The sequence below is a fragment of the Barbatula barbatula genome, assembly GCF_947034865.1.
Source record: "Barbatula barbatula genome assembly, chromosome: 21".
NCBI classification, from domain to species: domain Eukaryota; kingdom Metazoa; phylum Chordata; class Actinopteri; order Cypriniformes; family Nemacheilidae; genus Barbatula; species Barbatula barbatula.
Genome location: NC_136784.1, coordinates 5,082,448 through 5,104,787, shown reverse-complemented (window position 1 = coordinate 5,104,787; position 22,340 = coordinate 5,082,448). Strand labels below are relative to the sequence as shown.

Sequence of the window (22,340 nt, the reverse complement as noted above, 5' to 3'; positions counted from 1 at the left end):
AAAAAGTACTATGTTGTGTTTTAATGGCTAGACAGTCGTCCAGTGTCAATGATTCTAGCGATGTTTTGTGAATTGGCTATCTTTTGTTTAACAGATGTTTTGATCGAAAAAATGTGAACACAAAAGTAAAGGTTTCAGAAGCAGGTTTGCTTGCAATAACATTTTCTAAGGTAAAGTTAGGGGTACACCACAATCTGATAAGTGACAGAACTATGATAAAGCTATTTTCCACAAACTTGAAGACACGTAGAAATGAATTAACTTGTAATTTGTAACTGTGCGTTAGTGCTTGTCATCAGCCTTAATATATAGTGTTGCTGAAAAAAATGAAATCATATTCGTATTATGATATTGGATGTGAATATTGAAATTGTGTTATAATACATAGCATTTAAAAACATATGTACATATAATATATATATATAATATACTGTATACAAGTTATATTTTCAAGTTTCTTTAAAAATAAAATGAATGTGCTTTTAAAAGACTCGAATGCATTACTTTATTTGTTGTCTCAAGATAAGGTGGATTCTGAAAATCCATGAATAGTGATTTGCTGCACAATACAGCACAAATTTCTAAGTGCACATTTAAGCTGTGATTATTCTCTCCCTAAAACATAACGCTCTTAAATCTTGCTGCAAAAAACACATCATGCAATCAATTCAGCATGGTTCCTAAAGGACAAAAAGCGACCTGGAAAATTGACCAGAGTATTCTTATATATCGACAAGCTTAACAAATCGTAATTCATCATAACCAAGAGCCACCATGAACCACGGTCAATAATAACATTCCTGTAAAATTTCGTCATTTAAAAGATGAGTTAAAAGACAAATAAATGCATAATCAGATTTCAATCTGAACGCCCTGAAGACATTCATGTGCTCAGAGACTAAATGGATTTAAAGAAGGGCATTATCACTGATGACCTCGGACCAGATCAGTCTACGTGGAAGAAAAGGAGTCAAACAGACTTAATTCTAATTTAAAATAAAAAAAACATTCAATATTATCTTCCAAGTCTAAATGAAAAAAGTACTGTAGCATTTGATTTATTTTATTTTCTGCATGGCACAATCTGATTTCTGGAAAACTTTGCTGTCTGCTTATGCAATAGGTCAAAGCAATTTTATCATTTGCAAGTGATACTCTTTCTGTATGCCTCTTTAATTACTTCCGCTTTTACCTTTTCTTCATTCTCTTGGAGAAATATATTCCACATATTATGTTTTCTGCCAGGCGATTCAAAGCGGTTTTGAAATTGGATTCTACTTAAGTAATGGGTTTCTCATTACTGAAGCTTCAAATGATCTCATAGACTGCATAAACGTCTGTGCAAAGTTGAAGTAAATTAATTTCACATCATACAACTACACGGAACAAAATAAAAATGACCATAATTAGAGACCATTACAGTGATTTTGTAACCATGGTTTAGGCGTGGACGTCAAAATACCATGCAAATAAATCATCTGGTGCCTTGACTTCTTCTAAAGAGATATCCAAGGGTACTTAAGATGTACATTTCTGGAGACTGAACTGTGGCCAGATATATGATCTAAACTGCAGATTTAATCTCAGATAAGAATCATTTTGTTAATCCTGTAAAATGAAATCAAAAATTCTTGAAAGAAACACATGCACTTTTCATTTTAAATCAGTATAAATTGACTCTGTGTTAGTAATTCAGGAGATACTTGAATGCACAACGTGCTTCAAAAAATTGAAGAAATATTTTCTAAAGATCTGAAGTTAAACTGTTCTGCAGTTTAAAGTATTAAATAAGGGAGGACAAAAAGACAGAATGTCAAATCATAGGTTTTGTAATGCAAGTATAAATTGTTCAAATACAATCCCAAGCCACCCTGTTCCACGTGGACAACATAGGCTATACACTTGTAAGTATAACCCTTATCTAATTCAATAGGTAAAAACTGTACATCAAATTAATTAATAAAAAAACACATCAGTGCTTTGACTATTAAAGATCTAGAACAACAGACATCTACACACGCTGCAATACAGTACAGGCCCCTGAATAATCCTTGAAAATGTGCGCATTAAAAAGCAGTTTTTCTAAATACCGTGCACACAGCAATTGTTCAAATCACTCGTTTTAGTTTTTCAAGCAGCTTTGAGTTTATTTGAGAAAGCCATAATTTGTAACACTCACATGAATATGATTATTGTGCAGCTGTAACCTTTCACACTAAAGTCACCTTTGGACTTTAGAAATGACTATTGTCAGAGTGCAAAGAAGCCTTGAAATTAAACAGACTTTCTTTTTGTGCCAAATACCGTATAACCAATGAAATTCAGCCTACTACATAATCATGAATAATTTACATCAATTTGAAATGGAAATTTCTCTTTAAGCATCCAAATGGAGACTACGAATAGCGTAGATAAAATAGTGAGAATAAATCACACATAACATCCGTTGACACTGTATACAAGTTATGATATACAGTAAATATAAATATTCAACAAAACTTATTTCCTTCCAGTGCATACTTTTGCGTTCTTGTTACCTTTTCGCTGTGGGGAGTGTTGGGGGGGTTTGGGGTGAGAGAGGAACTAAATCAATATGATTATTTTCTGAACCATGACCTAGAACATTTTATAAGATAAACCCAAGAGCCCACGACCTAACGTCTAATGTAATATTTCCCTTTGCATGACACACTTTCTCATCAGCCGTAATTATCCCAAAGCGGAATATGATCTATTGTTGAAAGATGGACTGTAATTATATTAACTTTGGTTTGGCATCTACTCCAAACCTGAAATAACGTCTTTTTTACTGCAGAACAAGAGGTTCTTTTTTATTGAGTCTGAAATGAATAGTATAGAAAATAAGCTGTTGAGATTAATACATCCATTACAGCTCCTTTTCATACCTCATTTATCCTTGCTTCTCACTATCTTTTCTTCTCGATCATCAGTTCATTTTCCCTACTCTCCCTGCAAGTGTATTGTCTGTAAAATTAATATATTACGATGAAATGCGGCGCTCATACACCTAAAAAAACCCCTAAAAAATCTGTTATTGTTCAGCCACAACCAAATGACCCGACAGTCCATGTTATTTACGCAAGATGCCGTACGGCTGGAAATCTCAGCTTGTTTTCGGCCAATCAGCCTTGTTCCATTAAAATCATATTAACGTCACAGCAAGAATAACAAAAGATGGATTTGAATAATATTAAAAAATATTTCATGCCGTGTCACCATTTCCCCCTCATATCTTATACTAAGAAGAGGACTTCCTTTGCAAATCCCATAGACAGAAAGCATCCTTCACACCATCTGAATCACCTTGGTCTGTAAAACAGCAGCCTAAACATAGCTGGATGACAGATGTGTAGATATCTATCTAATATAAACAAATGTACAAACAATATCCACATTCAGTTTATTGACAGAAAATTCCCAAAGAACCCCACCCCCATCCACTTTTGCTGTAATTGTATAGTAACGGTAAGTTCTAGAAACAAACTTCACGTGTTCATTGGTAGCAGAGATGGGTTAGTATAGAAAAAGTACTTCAAGTATTGGTAAACGATTAGCAATGGAAAAAAACAGTACTTTCATACTGCACTGCCTAGTCATCGTTCTGAAATAGCAACAGACCTTCTGCAAGAGTTTTCCTACATCATACGATCGACAGTGTTCTCCAGATGCGATTTTAGTCCTTTAGGATTGCTCAGTAATAATAAATGAAGAGACATACACATCTGAAGAGAATACTACAAGTGAAGAAACAAGGACGTATGGGGACCGCACCAACTGCCACTTGAGGATATCGATCTGTTTATCTCAACCACACAAAGATTCTTTTGAAAGACACCTGTGCTTCTTGAATGAACGAGAACAGTGTATCAACTGCTCCGCTGACAAAACCACTAGGGACCTGGTGTGCTAATCCTCAAATAGCCCGAGCATCAACATTTCTAAATCTTCTTTTCAAAATTTGATTTCTCCAGGTTTTCACAACCGCTTATCTAGAGGCATGTTACAATCTGTGTTTGTGCGACAGATGTGATGTTTCATTTTTTAAGACATCTTACATCGTGGCTGCTTCACTACCTTCGGTCAATTACTAGTCAATTTCTTACAAAATTCCGCTTTCGCTGATATCCGAGCAGCATTTGCTAATAAATTTCCATTTACACTATAGAATAGAGAGTGCGCACACCTTTTACAGGATCTCACAGATCCTCCCCAGGTGTCCAGCGATTCTGGTGCAGATAATGAAAGAAAACATCACAGGCTAATTCAATCAAGAAGCCATGATTTAATCTGAGGCTTGAACAAAATAAGGTTCGAGCCAATAAACAAAACCGTCGAGGCAGTTCCATCTCCCAGGCACATCTTTTAGGTAAGTGACAAATTCTATTTGAAAGGTCTGTGACGGAGTAAAAAAACAACACAGTAATGGCCTGGAAAGAGATAAATTGTAAAGCCTAAAATAAACACGAGAGACGTTGGGATTCTATTGCTTTTTGACAGCGTCACACTTTTCAAATCAGAGTATGAATAGCTTACCGATCTCTGCATTTTGCGCATGTTTTTTTTAATATATAAACATGTATCCAATCCAGCATTAACATCTATAACATGCTACAACAATATTAGACATTGTGATATGTCTTCAGATGAGCATTATTTAGGGAACCGTTCACCCCAAAATGAAATTCCTTCATTATTTTTTCCCCCTCAAGTCATTTCGAACCCATACGACTTCTGCAGAAAACAAAAGGAGATTTTTTCAGGTATGTTGGTAACCAAACAACACTGGACTCCATTGAGTTCCATTGTTTTGACACAAAAACACAGAGACATTTCTCAAAATGTCTTCTTTAGTGTTCTGAAAGCTGTATACAGAAAACAGTCAGTGTTTTATAGGTGCTTATTTATTTCAACATGTACTGTATCTGTTATAAATTCTAATGATAATGACAATTTGGTTTCTGAAATGTGATCTAACAATCTAGCTTTAGATTGCGTCTTTGGGGAGGCTTCGTCATACATTTTAATTATAACTTTTTACATATAAACTACTACTAACAAACGACTACTAAAAAATGAAACACAGAACATTTTATACCAATTTCATACTAACTAGGTCTCACAGTGATGTTTAAGTTCCGAGCAGGCTGAATTTGCACCAATAAAATCCATGCCGTACATACAAAAGCTGCAAACAGAACAACTTGGAGTAAAAGGTCGAATTATCCTTCAGGAATATTGGAATGATCAATTGTTCACTTTCAGAACAAACATATTGTGGGCAGTGAGGATGAACAGTCTTTCATTACTGGCCCTGAAACCCAGCACAGGGTTATTGGTATCCAGGTTGGCTACCTGTTGCTTGGCAACCTGTCCGACCTGTCGGCCCTGCTTCCGGTTGAAGAGTACCGTGTCGACTGGCGAGGGTTGACGGTAAATGAAGACTCGTCTGAGGCACTCGCCCAGAGCAGCGTATGAGAAGTTGGGTGAACAGGTTGAGAACTTTTTATCACGTTTTGAAGCTTGAACATAGCCTGAATGGAAAGATTTATCAAAAAAGAAAACAACGTTTTTTTAAATCAGTGTGTAAAAAACGGTATACAGGCTGAATTGGAGAGACGGAAGTAAATCAAATACATTCGGCCTTACCGAGTGCATTAAAGGTAGCGATGTGCTCCCATATATCGTTGTCCTGGTCTGGCCGCGGCTGCCACAGAAGAGCATCGACATCATGCCGTAAGCAGAAAGCCGGCATCTCAGATGGATCAATGTTCACCGAGAAAAGAAACAGGTGGCTTCCAAGGCTCACCTGAAAGTCAAAAAAAGCAACATGGATGATACTGTTAAACCAGAACGAAATCACAGAACATACAGCCACGGAAGACCATTACAAATTTTTATTTCAAATCAGCATTTCTAGATGTATTGTGGCCACTCCAGCCCAGTGTTTGTTGAATTTCAACAAAATTAAACCTCAGGACTCTGCAGTGACAAAGTCATCCAACAGCAATGTGGAAGACTGACAGCATGGCAAGACATGAAACCCGAGACACAGCTTTTACTGTTTTGCTTTAAAGATAATCTGAACTTGTTTTCTATGCCGTATTTGAGGTCTAAAAAAATACAGAGAATCTTTTCTGTTATTTTGACCCTTCTCTCCAGTTTTCATTTTCTGCAAATAAATACAAAAAGAAACCTCATTTCTATATGAAATTTCAGAGAAATATTATTTTAGTAGTTCACAGAATGAAATAGTTTTACCTAAACGCATAACTAGAAATAGTCAATTTTAAAATCAGAATAACTGTCTCTGAAATGGTGTCTAATATAACAGTAGGAGACTGTTATAACTTTTGACTCATAATATAATATTCCATCAAGAAATATGAACGATTGTAATGGACATTTTCATTGAACACACTATTATAATGCAACCACCAGAGATGACGACACGTTTGAACAGTCTAAAGAATTTTAATCTCACGGATGTGAGGTAACATTTCCCAATGTGAATCACCATGTGTTTCAATGCAGAAATGATTCATGTGATGACTGCTTGAGTCTCAGCGATGTACCTCTGCTGTTACATCACCTTACATCTCCTGCTCTCTAGTTGGTGAATGCTGGCTGCCAACATCCCTTTAAAGCTAGCACGTACCAAACACCAGCTGGTCTGCTCACTGATGATCAACTGCATATTAAAAGCCAGAGACCCAGAATTGATCACAACTGGTGAGAGCTTCCTCTTAAATCATGAACAAAGTCATTTGGACATATAGAGTTAATAAGTGTTTTAAAACAGACTATAGAAATCCACTGTGACCGAGATTGAAAGTGAATAAGTGATGTAACGATATATAAAATGCTTAAATGCCAATGAACAGTTGAACGATTTAAGGGGATAGTTCACTGAAAAATAAACACTCTTTCATTCATTCACCCTCCTGTCATTCAAATCACTTTAAATAAAACTTTCTTCTGTGGAACACAAAAGAAGATATTTTAAGAAATGGCTTTTGTGTTCATCCAATGGAAGTCAACAGTGGCTAGTGTTGTCTGATCACCAATGTTCTTCAAAATATCTTCTTTTGTGTTCTTCAAACTCATACAGGTTTGAAATGGGTGAGTAAATGATGACTGATTTTTCAATTTTGAGGGAACCATCCCTTTAAACAGAAATACCTCTACTGAGCTATAAAAACAAAGCACACACAAAGTTCACTTAAAATCATTATTAGATAAATCATAATGACTGACACAACCCTGCTAAAGAAGTACTGCCAAAATAAGGCATCATAACAGACAGCACAATGTAAATAACTTTAAATGTCCACATTATAAGCTCATCAAGTTTTCAAACATAACTTGTGCGTCGAAGTTCAAATGATCAACGGCTTGTTAAAAAGTAATGCTGTGGCAATTACTGTATCGAATGTCTTTTCACTGCATAACCCAACTTACTGGCACAAAGCACAAAGCCCACTTCAAGACACTGTAATTATGAGAACATTGTGAAACGTGTGCCTCCAGCACTTATGAACGAGCGAATGCAAGCGACCTCATGGTCTGTACACTCATGCCTTCGACACCAGCACACAAAGAAAAGAGGAGGAGTGCAGATAATGAAACACATGGCAAAATAAAGACACCCTGAAAGGCACATTGTTCCGGCTCTCAACATTTGTTTTACATATACATTTTTATTTTTAAAGAGGTCATATGGCACGAAAACTTTGGTGTGTTATATGTTGCCCATGCATGTATTAGAAACATAAAATTGCACAAATTAGAGTGTCGGAACAAAATATGTATTTATCTAAAAGCGAATGCTCACACAGACTTGCCTTAAACGCCTCGTGTAACCACACCCCCACAAATCAACGTCAGTTGGTGGTATGATTTGACTAAGACCGCCCAAATATTTACCCAAGTAAGGTGGGCGTCCTGTCAGTACAATTGCTTTGGAACCTGATGTTCCAAATATGATAATAGGCATTACATTTCCGTCACACGCTAGCAGTATTTGACCAATCACTACGCACTGGTTAACTGACCAATCATATCACACCTTGCATTACAGAGCGATGAGCTTTGTAAAAAGTCTGCACGCATCAGAGAGGTGGGCCAAAGAGGAGATACAAACATCCACGGTATGTGGAAAATACAGCGTTTTTTAACCTTAAATCATGTATATACATTGCAATACATCTAAAACAAACGCTAATATTCGTTTTAGCCGTGTCATATGACCCCTTTAAAACTGAGTTTTAGTGTACGTAAAACAATAACCTATAAAGTGGGAACAATAGGAACAATAACCTATAAAGTGGTTTGTACCACCAGGTATTGCCATCTTGAGATATAAACTACACACACTTATGAAGTGTAAGAAGCTGACAAGGGCCACTTACAAAAATCTCATCCTGGATCCCCTGAATACAAGTGACAGCCCTGAGTAGGGATTGATCTCTCAACAAATGTAGTCGTTGAGTGACGTGTTATTTCAGACCGCTCCACAAATATTAAAGCAACATCCCTCCCTATTTCTCCACAAATATGAGGTCTGTTTCTAATGAAAAGCACTCTGATGCTGTCAATGATTCGAAGGATCTCTCGAGATACAAATCATTCAAATCTACAGTAAATGTCAACCCTCTCATTCGCTCATCACCGTCGAGGCTTGCCGAAAGCCGAGCGGCGTCTCGGAGGAGTGGAGAAAAGAATCTGAAGTTCTTTCAGGTCGGTTCTGGCACCCAGCTGAGAGACACAACCGTGCAATCAAACAACTCTGAAGAGGTTGACATGGGAACGGCTCTCCTCACAAACTGGAAGAGGGTGGCATTAAAACCTGCAAAGCATGCGCTCTCGGAAAAGGTCAAAGTGTTCTGCTGCATCGATGTAAGTGATTAAGAGAATGGAGTAAATGGGAGGGTGGGGGTGCCGTGTGTAGAGGTGGGATTTGTTCAATGGTGAAGGAAGGCCCTGAAAGCCTTCAGGAAATGCACTGCCTATGAAGACAAATGTGAAAGTCCGGACAAGAAGGACCAAAAGTATTTGTTAAGACAGCTGTGCAAAGGAGTCAACATGAGTTTTGTCACATATTCATGTCGTTGAAATGACAAGTCGTTTATGTTATGAATTCCCCAGCATGACCTGATGGTTCAAATCACAATGAAATCCAGCTTCCCAAAAGTTTAGAATCGGGTGAAATTAAATGGACTCATTGTCTAGTATGAGCAGGGGGACAAAAAGCATTTATTGAACAAACTGAGTTTTCAAATCTATACCTCAGAAATAAAGCTATCATCTGCGTGATTACAAGTGTGAATGAGGAAATTGTCTTGTCTTGAATATGAAACATTAGATTTATTGAGACAGATCTTCTTTTAAGTGTCTAAGAGACAGGAGAGATATTCGATATTTTTGCATTTCTGCACATGCAGTTTTTTCAAACAAAAACTCATTTCAAAATCCATTACAATCTTAACACAAGAGCTCAGATATTGTAACCATTCTGTGAACTTGCGAGATAACAGAGAGATAATGGTTGTGTTAGGCAGGTCAGCATCAATTTACATATTGATGGAAAGTAAGAAATCCCACAAAAACAGATCAAATGAAGTGGACCACATGCATAAGATCTTTTTTTTTTCTTATAATGTTACCATCACTGTCGTGATCACTCATATTATTAAAAAAATACATATTAAAACGGTCTTATTTGAGGGGTGCATTGGTGGTTTAAAAAGCTATTGAGTCACTATATCCGATTACGTGTGTGCAATAATCTGTGACAGAAATCAAAATAAAATGACTAAAAAACATTTCTAGTAATAACTAGTAATAACAAATGATTGGTTGATAACACAGAAAAATAACACTCAAGAGTTCAGCCGTGGTCGAGAATCATTTACATCTCAATTATGTCACTGAGAAAAGAGCCTGGCCAATTAGAGATGACATCTGGGTTGCTAAGCCCCACCTACTTCTGCATTTTTTTTTGCTTTGTTCTATCTCCTTTGTTCATGTCTATGGTCTTACCACATGTGTGGGCCTCAAAGTGTCCCCATCGAAGCGCATGATCGTTGAGCTGTCCTCTGGAAACATGTCACAGTCCTCCAGTTCTTGAGCATTGCAGGGGGGTTTGTCCTTCTCTGGGTTTGGAGTCTGCAGAGTCAAAATCAAAACATAAATATGCGGTAAAATCACACTAAGAAAATTTTGAAGAAGCGTTAGAAATACTGACCATGTCTTCAGCAGTGAGATATGAAAGTCTCTGCTGAAGTTGTGATTTTTGCTCATCACTAAATAAATACTCTCCTTTGCGGTCGCCCAGAATAAATTCGGACCAGAGTGGACCCTCGCTTCGCTTTTGGAGATTCACTTCTAAACTGCGAACACAACAAAGATTCGGATGATGAACACATGATCAGACATTATACGGCACAGCGTATCTTAAAAACAGAGCGATTTGAATAATAAAGAGTTGACATTATTTTCCATTACATAGCTGACTGAATCAAAACAAACTTTGCTTTATGGTGTTGACAAGTGCGAAGCTTAATCAAAATTCATTCAGTTTTGCTTTCTGTGCTCTGCGTACATTTACCATTAAGGACGAACATTTCTAATTCATTCTATGCATCCGTGAACACCTTTTATATAATCCATTACATTGTACATGTCTCTCAAAGAGGATCTCTTCGGGTCGCCATACAAATGCAAATAACGCTGACACGGACAGCTTAGACAACAGAAAAGATAAACACACACGTACACACTTGAACGTGAACGCAAGCTGTGCCCGGATCCTCCACTTCACGGTACGAGAGGGGTCATCGGGGGCCTCTTATTAAAAACAAGGAAGTGCACTCGCTAACGTAACAACAATGTGTGCGTGAGTTTGTGTCTCAGGAGTGGAACATGAGCGAGCGATATGCGAAATGATTTATAGAGAGGGATGTTTATCAGGATGTGGAAAGGGCAGGGGATGGAGGAAAGTGAGTGGAAATTTAAATGAACACTATTCATGCTTCTGAGAAACGCTTCAGAAAAACTAGGCTTCTTAACACGTGCCATGTATGTGTGGGCAGGCACACCGACAACTGACGCCTCTTGTTGTGTGCATATAATGTGGGCGGTTGTTCTCCACACGCATGAACTCGGAGTTTGCCAAAAGCCTTTTATGCACGTACACAATATACTAAGGCTTTGTTAAGTACAACTTTGCTTTTAAAAGAACAATGTATTGACCGCATAAATAAAGATATGATTCAAATATTCGTGCACACCTCTTATCATCTTTAATGGTCCAGGTGCTGGCCTCTGGATCTACAGGTGCGAACAGCTGCCCGTCCAGCAGGGGTGCGTAACCCCCCACTCCGATCCGCAGGCAGTCCACAGTGAGTTTAAACTGGATGTCATCTTTGGTGGTGCCTTCAGGCAAACGCACACAGGCAGTTACGTCTTCCTCTGTTTGCTCCCAGAAGTAGATGGGGTCTGAATAATAGAAGAAGTGACAACTGATATAAAACAGACGTTTAGTGCTGAATGTACAATTCAATTAAATGCCCTACAGACTTTGAGGATTTGCCTTACGGATCAATTTTTTGGACATAATGAAACATCTAGCCTGTTCTATACCGCTGAATTCTGATGTTGATCAAGATGTGTAATACAAACGGAGTTCTGTGACTGCTGGGTCATTACAGCGAAATATAACCCGTATGAGAGTGATAACCTGTGTAATTGTGTGGTTTATTTGGCAACAGGAGACAGAACTTTGTGTGCCTTTCCTGACGTTCACTGTGTACAAGATAATCTAACATCGTCTGGGGTTATATTGGAATTTTATAAGCACAGAAACACAGATGTGACCCTGGTGACCAAATATGCCTCCACACACACGTTACAAAGTACAGTTGCTTTTTATTCCGCCTCAGGTTAGGTTAAACTATTAAAATATAAGGTATAAAAAAAACTGGACGCTGAAGTATTTATTTGACAAAATTATCTGGCAAAGGCAAACTACATAACCATTAAAAAGCATAGGAAAAAAGCTCACAGAAAATAAAACATTGACATATTTTGTCAATCTTGTTTTGTTTTCGATTTAATAATAGTCTTATGCAAATGTCTTTAAAAAAAATCACCCAAAAATGAAAATTCTCTCATCATTCAATCAAAACAAACAAAGATATTTGAAAGAATGTCAGTAACCAAACAGATCTCATCCCCCTTTGACTCCAGTAGTATTTATTTTCCCTACTATGCAGGAAATGGGGGATGATATCTGGTTGGTTGCTGACATTCTTCCAAATATCTTCCAGAGCAAAGAAATTGAACAGGTTTAGAACAATCTGAGGGTGAGTTTTTGGGTGAACTATCCCTTTAATTTCTCCTCAAATTTGTAATAATATATTTACATAAAAGGGTGATGAGGTCAATTTTCTAAAGTTGGGCATTATGTTTGTCCACTACTGTACATTAAAGGTCCAATTCGTAACTTTTTAGAGGATCTATCTATATATATATCTATCTATATATATATATATATATATATATATATAGACAGAAATGCTATTTAATATACATAACTATGTCTTCAGAGGTGTTTAAAGGGGTGATACAACAGTCTTTCATGCACTCTGAATTCTTTAAAATGTTATACATGCTGGCTTCTCATGCTTAACATTGTCAACTTCTCAAAAAACGAGTTGGACGTATCACATAGTATTTCTGTGCTCAGAAATTGTTTATCGAACGTGAAATTCCCTTAGGTAACAACTTTTCATAGTGCCTTATTAGATAATTCTCCTGGAAAAGCACACCCACGCGTCAACCAGCATGAGCAAGAAAAAGAACACGCCCACGCGTCAACCTGTAGAGCGGGACAAAGAGCATGCCCAAATTTGATCAAACTAAATACTCTGTGAAGATACAACGTATGCAGTACTACTCTATATGTATTTAATTTTAATATTAGACTGGCAGAAGCTGCATGTGTTTCCTCTGCTTTAATGACCTTACGTAATGACGTGTTTTTATTACGTTAGAATGAGCTATTTCTCTCTATATACACCACGGTTCCCTTAAATGGAAATAAACATGCAGTTTCTACAGTAGCCCTAAATGGACAAACTGCTCTAAAGAGTTTCTTTTGTAAATATGTTGTTTTCTTTGAGAAAGCAGCAAAAGTGACAAGATCTTAGTTCTGTGTCAGCCACCGTAGTGATTTGAAAGGGAGTGTCACGCATACGTCACATATTTTACTGTTTTACAGGTTGTTTATTGGTGCCCTAATGGCTCGCAATTTATGACCTTAAGGTAGCCGAGAGATAAGGTAATGTTGCCGGTTTCAAAAGCTAACGTGTCATGCCTCTTCATGAATGTTGTTAATGGTTGTTAACGATGACTTCCAAACCACAATAAATGTTTCATGGTCAAAAGTTGAGGATTCCTTAGTTCATGCACGTAAACCACATTATTGTTGAGCAGTTCAGTCATTGAGTAGGCTAATGTTATAAGTATCTGTAGTTACTATGCTAGGTAAGCTACCATGCTATAACACAAAACAAAACGCCTGCTTGCGAGTGTGTTTAGTAACTTTCGAAAATATAACTACAGAAAAGTACTATTTTCAGAGATTACTAAACACATTCATGTTCATGCGTACTGTTTTGGGTGAATCCAAATGTGCTAAGTAGCTAGCAAGCTATGTGCTAACAACATTCGCTGGTTTCATCAGCTTGGTCAACAAATTCACACACAAACTCACTCACAAACAGTGAGATCCACAGATATCAGAATCTCACCCTCCCACAGACTTTGCTGTGATGGCAAAACCTTATTATTAAAATTGGACAATTTTCTCGAGTCGCTATGCGGTTTTAAAGTGCAATCGGGCGTAAGAGCAGCATGCTCATTATCTCCTTTTGTTGCAGGTCTAGTAAACTACCCGACCAGAGTCTTGTGGAGCAAAACAGGATAATGAAGAAAAGGGCAAGCGTATTCTTCATGACATCGTAAATCACATTAACTTAAGACTGAGAGTGGTGTCGTCAACCTAAGAGGCATAGCCGATTCGACTGGGAGCCAGTATTAATGTTTCTGTTATTTAGTTAGCACTGGACACATGACACAACAAATATTTTATTAATGTATTTTTCGTATGTATTAGGACAAAATTCTGTGAGACAATGACACATAATTTTCCTTTTTGGGAGCTCTGTCCCTTTAAATGCTGCGTGCCCTCATGTAGTGCTCGTGTGACATATTTACTGATATTAATCATAATTATTCAATATTGATTCAACGTCATCCATAAAGTCTTCTAAATGACACTGTATTGTTTTTACCATCTGTAAAGGACCATTTTAGAATTTTAAGGCGTTGGGTTATTGGTAAATATTTGTAAACGTTTGTAATTTATTTAAATAATTATTATTTAAATAATTATTATATTTTGTACGTGATTGACCGGAAGTTCGGTGCACCTGTGGTGTTGGGGTTTGTCCCTTTTGGTGGCACCGTAGTTTTGCACAGGCTAAGATGAACTTTTACGGTGGCTGTCTGGTGTGAATGACACGCAGCTGTGTTCGAGCTTATATGTATTTTTATCTGAGATTGTTTATACATGGACTTAAACAACTTGACGCCCGTTTCATGACGGAAGAAAGGACTATCTTATATTGTTTGCATTCCTTGAGGGTCAGGGGTAACGAAGAACTGATGGAACATCCTTTCAATATCGCAGATAATGGCCACCTTCTCCTTTCTGAAACGACAGAGAACTCCCACCAAGGAATTAATCATATCAGGGCCTGTCAGCAGAGTATCGTTCAACGAGATGCTACGAAATTTAGATGAACAATCAAAGACAACTCTCAATTTGCCAGGCTTCTTTGGATGGTACACACCATGGTGATTTGAGAGAGAGGATGTATACTGTAAAAAGCGATGGCGCCGCGTTCAATATTTGATTGAGCAGTTCTGGAGTCGATGGAAGAGAGAATACCTTCAGAACATTTCCACACGACAGAAGTGGCATGTGGCCCGGCGCAATCTCAAAGTGAATGATGTGGTCATTGTAAAGGAAGACATCCTCTCAAGAAACCAGTGGCAGTTGGGGCGAGTAGTGGAAACCTTTATAGATAGTGATGGTTTAGTGCGGAGAGTCAAAATACGAGTTGGAGAACAGAAATCAGAAAAGCAGCAGTGTCCATCTAAACCTTCAGAGAGGCCCATTCAAAAGTTGGTGCTGCTTCTTGAAAGTGAATAGTGATAAAGTATATGTTCTCACATACATATAATCCATCATAGTAACATAACTCTATGCCCGTGGCACAATTGTCCAACATTTGGGATAGTAAGTGGTCTATAAGATCTTAAGAATCATGTAAGAGTTATTTGGTGTTGCAATTATTATGACATGATTGGTGGGAGTGTAAAGGACCATTTTAGAATTTTAAGGCGTTGGGTTATTGGTAAATATTTGTAAACGTTTGTAATTTATTTAAATAATTATTATTTAAATAATTATTATATTTTGTACGTGATTGACCGGAAGTTCGGTGCACCTGTGGTGTTGGGGTTTGTCCCTTTTGGTGGCACCGTAGTTTTGCACAGGCTAAGATGAACTTTTACGGTGGCTGTCTGGTGTGAATGACACGCAGCTGTGTTCGAGCTTATATGTATTTTTATCTGAGATTGTTTATACATGGACTTAAACAACTTGACGCCCGTTTCATGACGGAAGAAAGGACTATCTTATATTGTTTGCATTCCTTGGTGAGCGCAGCGAGGTATGATATGTTTCATTCATAAAATTGTTTGCACATATGTATGCTTTATTTTTCCGTGTAATAAATGTTTGTGTACTTAATGACTTTGTAACCGTGAGAACAAGTGTGCGAAATGATTGTTGTATGTATGTTTTAATACAGTTTTCACGGTGCAAAGGTGATGATGAAGTAAAAGGAGCAGCTGCTGGTTTGACGAACGAAATAAATAACACCTTACGCATCAGTCGAGACTCTCTTCTTTGGATCCAAGGGCTGTAACACCATCTAATACCGTGTCTACACCGGACCCAACCGGCACGATGCGACACGACAAAACACACTAAAAACGCAGTAGAATCTATTATAATTTTACATTATGTCCACACTGATTGCGGCAGTACTGTCACGTCGTGCTGGTTACGTCCGGTGTCGACACGGTATAACTCAAATAACCACCACTGTAACAGTTTGGGTTGTTCGTGTAAGGTTAGATCATCAACAAAATAATTTTCTGATGTGAATGTGTGTATGTAACCATTAACAGTCTTTTGAGACTAAGGAAGGTCGACCTCTTTTTCTGAATCAAGCTAATGCATTTCCATTCTATCTGCCAACCAGTGGAGTATCTCACTAAAATGAGCAAGAGAGAAAGACGACGAGCTCTGCACTGTTCTTGTGACATCACTCCTTTATATCAAATAAATAGACTCAAAGGTTGAACAGAAAACAACTGGCCTTGGAAAGTTCGTAACAAACCCAGGTACAGGAGAAAAACAGGAAATGAGATAGATGACGTTGTGATGAACAACTGATGTTTCAATGATTTTTAGATTCGTATATATTTACTGCTTCATAAAGTAAACTCTTTTCGGTTGGTCTAGAAAGTGAATATTAGCAGCTCACTTTCAAAATTGATTTTGGTGAGGACCAAAAAATGTATATTTGCAACAAGCAATATTTTTACTTTTGAAGCACTGCCGATTGTTCGGACAGGATATGTAAAAGCAAGGTCAATACTTGCTAGGTATCATTCACACGACCAAAACGTGTTTCTTAGCATTATGTCATGTCACCGCCCTATATCTGCATAAAACAGATTGACTTCCAGAATGCGGCTTCACTGATGCTCACGGTGATACCGTGACACTGTGAAGTGCACAGTCCTCATCAGAGTCTATTTGAGGAATTCTTTTTGAATGATTCTATCTGATGTTTCTATGGATACAGAAAGATTTGATTCGCTCCGTGAAAGTACGAATTGTCAAGACGGCAGCACTCGAGAGTTTCTAGGTTGATTGGCGTCTTCAAAACTCTTTCCTTGTGGGCTTTCAAAACGCGTCTTAAGTGCCGTGGAGGCATTTTATTCTCTAAAAGTTTATATCAATATAATGGGATATCTGAACTCAAGAACAAAACAAAAGTAAAGAGATGTCTCTGTCCACTAGATGGTACGTTCGTGCTGTGTGCTTCTCTGGATGTGATTTTCTCAGCATTTGATTAGTTTTGCGTGCGTGTGATTTCAGCATTCTTAATGTGGGGTTTCTCACCAGAGTTCTCCACTGCCATAGCTTCAACATGAGGTTCTTCAAGAGGAACTCCATCAACCTCAGTAAAAGTGAAGGGTTTCTCGGAGGCTAAGATCACTCCTTTACCCTGAGGCTCCACTGCAGCGTAGTGCGGAACACATTTACCCTTCATCATCCTCTTCTTCCTCATCTCATATTTTTTCTCCTCTCCTACAGGGAACAAACCACTGCTTTCACTCAACTGTATTCACCCAGAAACATCATATCCTAGATATTACACATGCCCATACACAAATATTTTAACCATTTTAGAATGTCATGTTCTTATATATAATGTCATCAAACAGTATAAAGTTGCCAACAAATTTATTTGGACACCATAACATTTTAAATGCACTTTAGTCATTCATTAGATATCAAAATATACAAACTAGGCAACTAATGCAAGACCTTTTCGTAGAACTTACTTAAAAAACAATTTTGAAACCACCTTCCCTTGTCCTTTAGCAGAATACCCACAGGTGTAGTTCATCACATTAGCTAACAGGAACATGTTCTAAAAAGTGACAACATAGTGTACAAATATGCATCTACTGTTTTATTGTAACTGGAAATCTAAACAAATATTTTTTGAGGAACAGTTCAATGTTGGCCAAGAACTGTTTGGTTACAAGCATTTGTCCAAATATATTTCTCTGTGTTCATCAGAACAAAGAAATGTATACAGATTTGGAACAACTCGAGGGTGAGCAAATAATGACAGACTTTTTATTTCTGGGTGAACAATCCCAAATGTTTTACTTGAAAAAGCTTTGTGGTAAAATAAATTCCACTTTTTGATATTTTGCGATATAACTTTCATTGAAAACCCTAAAGCAACATTCAGTCTCACCCTCTCCAACAGAGTTGTCCACGGTAATCCACTCCAGCGAGACTGAAAAGCCGCTGCCTTTGGTATCAGACAGATCTTTCTGGATTCTCAGCAGCAGCACTTCAACCGTGTGAACGTGAGCGTGCATGTGAGTCAGGCTGTGAACGATGAGGAACGGCTCTCCTAGACGCTCGCTGAACATCGGCTGGCCAATAAAAAAAACAGCATACAATGGAAAATGGGATGTGTAAAGTAGCATAAAACAATATGTAGTGACAAGCTTCAAATTCCGGTAAGTAATATAGTGGATTATCATAACTGTGCTTTGGTTGTGGTAACCAAGCAACACAGACTTAATTTTTAGTCTGATCTTATAGACGAAATCTCAAAAACTTTTTATATTTGTCACATCAATAAGTTTCAAACCAGGAAGTAAAACCCTATAATTTGATATTTAGGAAATCTTAGATAATAGTATAATGACATAATCAACACTTGTGGTCGATTTACCCACGTACCTCCCATTTAAGATGTGAACTCTCTCCTCTCTTGCTGGTACGCAAAAGAGTCAGCGTCCCGGTTCCATCTGACACCGCAGCCCACGTTGCAGAGGTCAGACTCAGTGAGGCACACACCTGCTCCCCCTCACATGAGCCTGGGGCCGATTCCAAATGAAACACCTCCCGAGGTTTGCCTAAAGCGGTGTCCTGCCAAACATCAGATATCAGACACCGGTCAAGTTTTCTGTGAAGCCGCTTTGTAACAACACAATGTGAAAAGGGTTATACAAATCAACCTGAACTGGAAAAAAATCATATTAATTCAAATCAATATTATTAATGAACATTATCTCTGACAAATACTATTAAGTATTTTATAGTAAAAATACCAATCACTACAGAGCATTTGGTGTAAAAGTCCTGTTACGCACAAATATCGAAAGGACAAGTCTCCATTTTGCATGCTAAAGAAATCAGTCGACTGTAGAACAACCATTTTACCTTATGAACATTAAAGCAAATACTGTGTCATTTCATGCCTTGCTAATGAAAAAAATTTGTCAAATGTCCAAAGCATAAAAGCTTTAAAGTGACAATCTTTCGGTAACTGGCCCAGATCTAAACAACACAGCCGTGCAACAAATAAATTGACATCAAATGTTACCATAAATTGGAAAAATACCATGTAAATTCTCCACTAAACATTTACTTTTAAATAGCTTCCAATTAATCTGTAAACACCAGCTGAAAACAACTCGCTAAACTATTAGAAATAAAACAAGCATCAGAAAATACATCCAAGTATCCATGGACTTCACAGGCTGCGATTTGAAAAGGATTACAATGAACTTGATAATCATCAATTACACTTCTCAGTAAAGTAGAAATTTCTCTAAACTGGCCAGCGATTGGCCTTCGGTTGCCATGGTGCTTGAAGCACACATCAACAACTCTATCTCAGTTTTCGTTTCTTTCCCAGAGGTAAATGCACGTGTCCGGTGCATTTAACATGAACGTTTCCAGACTCGACTGTGTCGTGTTGATATTACATCCCTAGAAGATTAACCATTGCATTCTCTAAAAAAAAATCAATGAATGTCATCAACATATGTAAACAATTATTTTCCTGAGAGAACTGTAAATTGATATTTATTTCAGAGCTGGTTTTAACCCAGCAAAAATGTACAACAAATAATAACAACACACTAGTAATGTAATGTGCCAAATCTTGCCCAATCACAAATGAGCTAAAAAAGCAACAAGTTTAAGGTAATGTTATGATCACATTACAAACATAAGGCATGACAGCCCTCTCCTGGAAGAAATAAAGAACACCACCATACACTTCCTCTGTTCCAGGGTTTTTCTTCTTCCAGTCTTTAGTCCATTTATTCCACAATGCTCAGCTTGCTGTGATTTATTTCAGATCAACCTTACACAACTTCTACCCAATAAAGCAATCTACAGCTTGGCATAACGGTTGCCATCTTTAAAAAACACCTGAAAACGCATCTCTTCCGTCAACACGTCGCTGCTTGATTTAACCTAATTCTTTCTCTTTCTTCCTATTAAAAAAAATGACTAACCTCACTATTCTTAGCTTTGTATACTGTGCTAGGCTTTAATGGACTAGTTTTGACGCACTTATGTATTTTGTTGCTATAATTATGTTGTTATAATTGCTTCCAATGTTTCCTCATCTGTAAGTCGCTTTGGATAAAAGCGTCTGCTAAATGACTAAATGTAAAAAAAACTAGAGAGACGTGTATCCATTATAAAACCACCAAGTAGCATCTTGTTTTTTAGTTGTTTCGCCTTTTTTATTAACGTCAAGTCATCTCGTAATTGGTGCTGCATCCAATAAGCATACGACATCTATAGAAACATTCATTATTAGAATAGAAATGAAAAGGCACACCGTGTTGCCTTTTATAATCCCCTTTTCTCTTTCAAAGAAAAGATATGTTAGGAGACTTGCCAGCGTGACTGTGAAGTTCAAAACCCGCCCCTTGTTGTCCACGAAGTACACACTGTCTTCATACCAGGGGTCAATCTGAAGGTAGTTGTACATTCCAATTGCTCTCATATGGTCCAAAGTGTACTGACTGTCTTTGAGCTTAACCTCCGCCACAGCTGTAACAAAGCCAAAGAACACAATATGATCGAGTTAGTGACAACTGATGGCTTGCAAGAACACCTCTAAAGCCATAACTGACCAGAAAATGAAAATAAATGATCACAACACGTAATTGAACAAACTTTGAGATCATACTAAAGCGCACAGATGGCATCTACTGTAGTAACCCTAACCAAAGTGTGATGCTGTAGATTGTAATAGTAATATCATTTGCACATGCAGTTCACAGTAAAGGCCCGTTGTTTGCACAAAAGACAGTTTGACACGCTTTGAATTACACAAACACGTATATAATAAATATAATAGAATAGGACACATTCAGCCATCTTCTCACCTGCATCCAGCTCAACATTGTAAACTGGAATAGAGTCCAGGGAAAGCCTGTAACTTTCAAAGCTGGGGTCGAGTAACTCTCTGTTTACCTTCAGCGAGCAATTCGGTAAAGACATATTTAATACAAATGACACACATAAGATACTGACTATGGGTAAGCCCAAAACGGTAATAGAAAAGAGAAATGTAATATTAGTGGTAACAGGAAATAAGCATAAAATGTAATTCACGCGTTTGAAACTTGTCGACCCGGACGTGTTGCCAGTCGGAAGACACACCGCTGGGGATTGTGGGAAATTGAGTACCTACACGTTTAGTTGGTTCTGTTTGATTTTTTAATGGCGTATTAATGGAGTATATTGGAAAACATAAACAATGACACATTCGTTCACGGTATTAAAATGTATGACACGTCTGTGGGATCCAAATCATTAAGCAGATTACGGCAACTATTCTGAATATGCCTGTAGCAAAGAATAATATTTTGCTACATCTGTGGACAAGCGATGGCATTATGTCTTGAAAGGCTGTTTTAATAAATCTATATATGGGTTGCATGTTTCAAGATTTAAATTTGGCATAATATGCAAAAGGATACAATTGTTCCTGTACAAGGAAACACAGCTAAATACACGCACATGTATTATAAGGAACGTGTTCATTTGCTTTTATGAGTTATGAAATACAAGTCTTCGGATTTTCCTTCCATGCCGAGGAGTTCAGAGAGAGCTATTGGGAGGAGACAGCTATTGACAGTAATGATGTGACATTGTGCGTTATGGATGTGACATTAGAAACGCTCACGGAATGCATTTGTTACCATTTGTTTATATTTAACGGAATCTTTGTTGATAGAGTTTAAACATCATAAAGATATCAGTCTGTATGCACAATTTTTCTATGTAAACAATAAACAAGCGTTGGATCTGACACAAAATACATTTTTGGGAAATGACAAACTTTGAAAGATTTCTGTATTGATGTAACATCCCTGAAAACGGCACTGAGCCTACTTGACTTAAAATAAAACAAATCCTTAAAAAACTTAAAGGGAGACCTCACATGTTGAACCAACAAATGTTGATATACAGGTATGCTGTTGATGTAGTGAATCCCTTGGTTAAAACATTATTTTTACATGGACATTTTTACGGAATTGACCACCTCCAGGTT

General features: G+C 37.5%; 1 protein-coding gene across 2 annotated transcripts; it reads right to left on the bottom strand.

The window, feature by feature from the left end:
* Positions 1–2,131: 2,131 nt before the first annotated feature.
* Positions 2,132–21,489, bottom strand: nudcd1 (NudC domain containing 1). Of its 2 annotated transcripts, XM_079485177.1 has the most exons (11): positions 21,398–21,489; positions 21,169–21,256; positions 20,676–20,830; positions 18,716–18,904; positions 18,219–18,402; positions 17,348–17,536; positions 11,310–11,517; positions 10,265–10,409; positions 10,060–10,185; positions 5,668–5,827; positions 2,132–5,552 (listed from the first exon to the last, which is right to left on the bottom strand). In XM_079485177.1, exons 3-11 carry the CDS (start codon positions 20,781–20,783, stop codon positions 5,266–5,268), a joined length of 1,596 nt encoding a protein of 531 aa, XP_079341303.1. In that variant the 5' UTR covers positions 20,784–20,830; positions 21,169–21,256; positions 21,398–21,489; the 3' UTR covers positions 2,132–5,265. The 2 variants fall into 2 exon arrangements, with proteins under 2 accessions (XP_079341303.1, XP_079341302.1); XM_079485176.1 differs by having other exon boundaries at positions 21,169–21,480.
* Between the last annotated feature and the right edge of the window lie 851 nt (positions 21,490–22,340).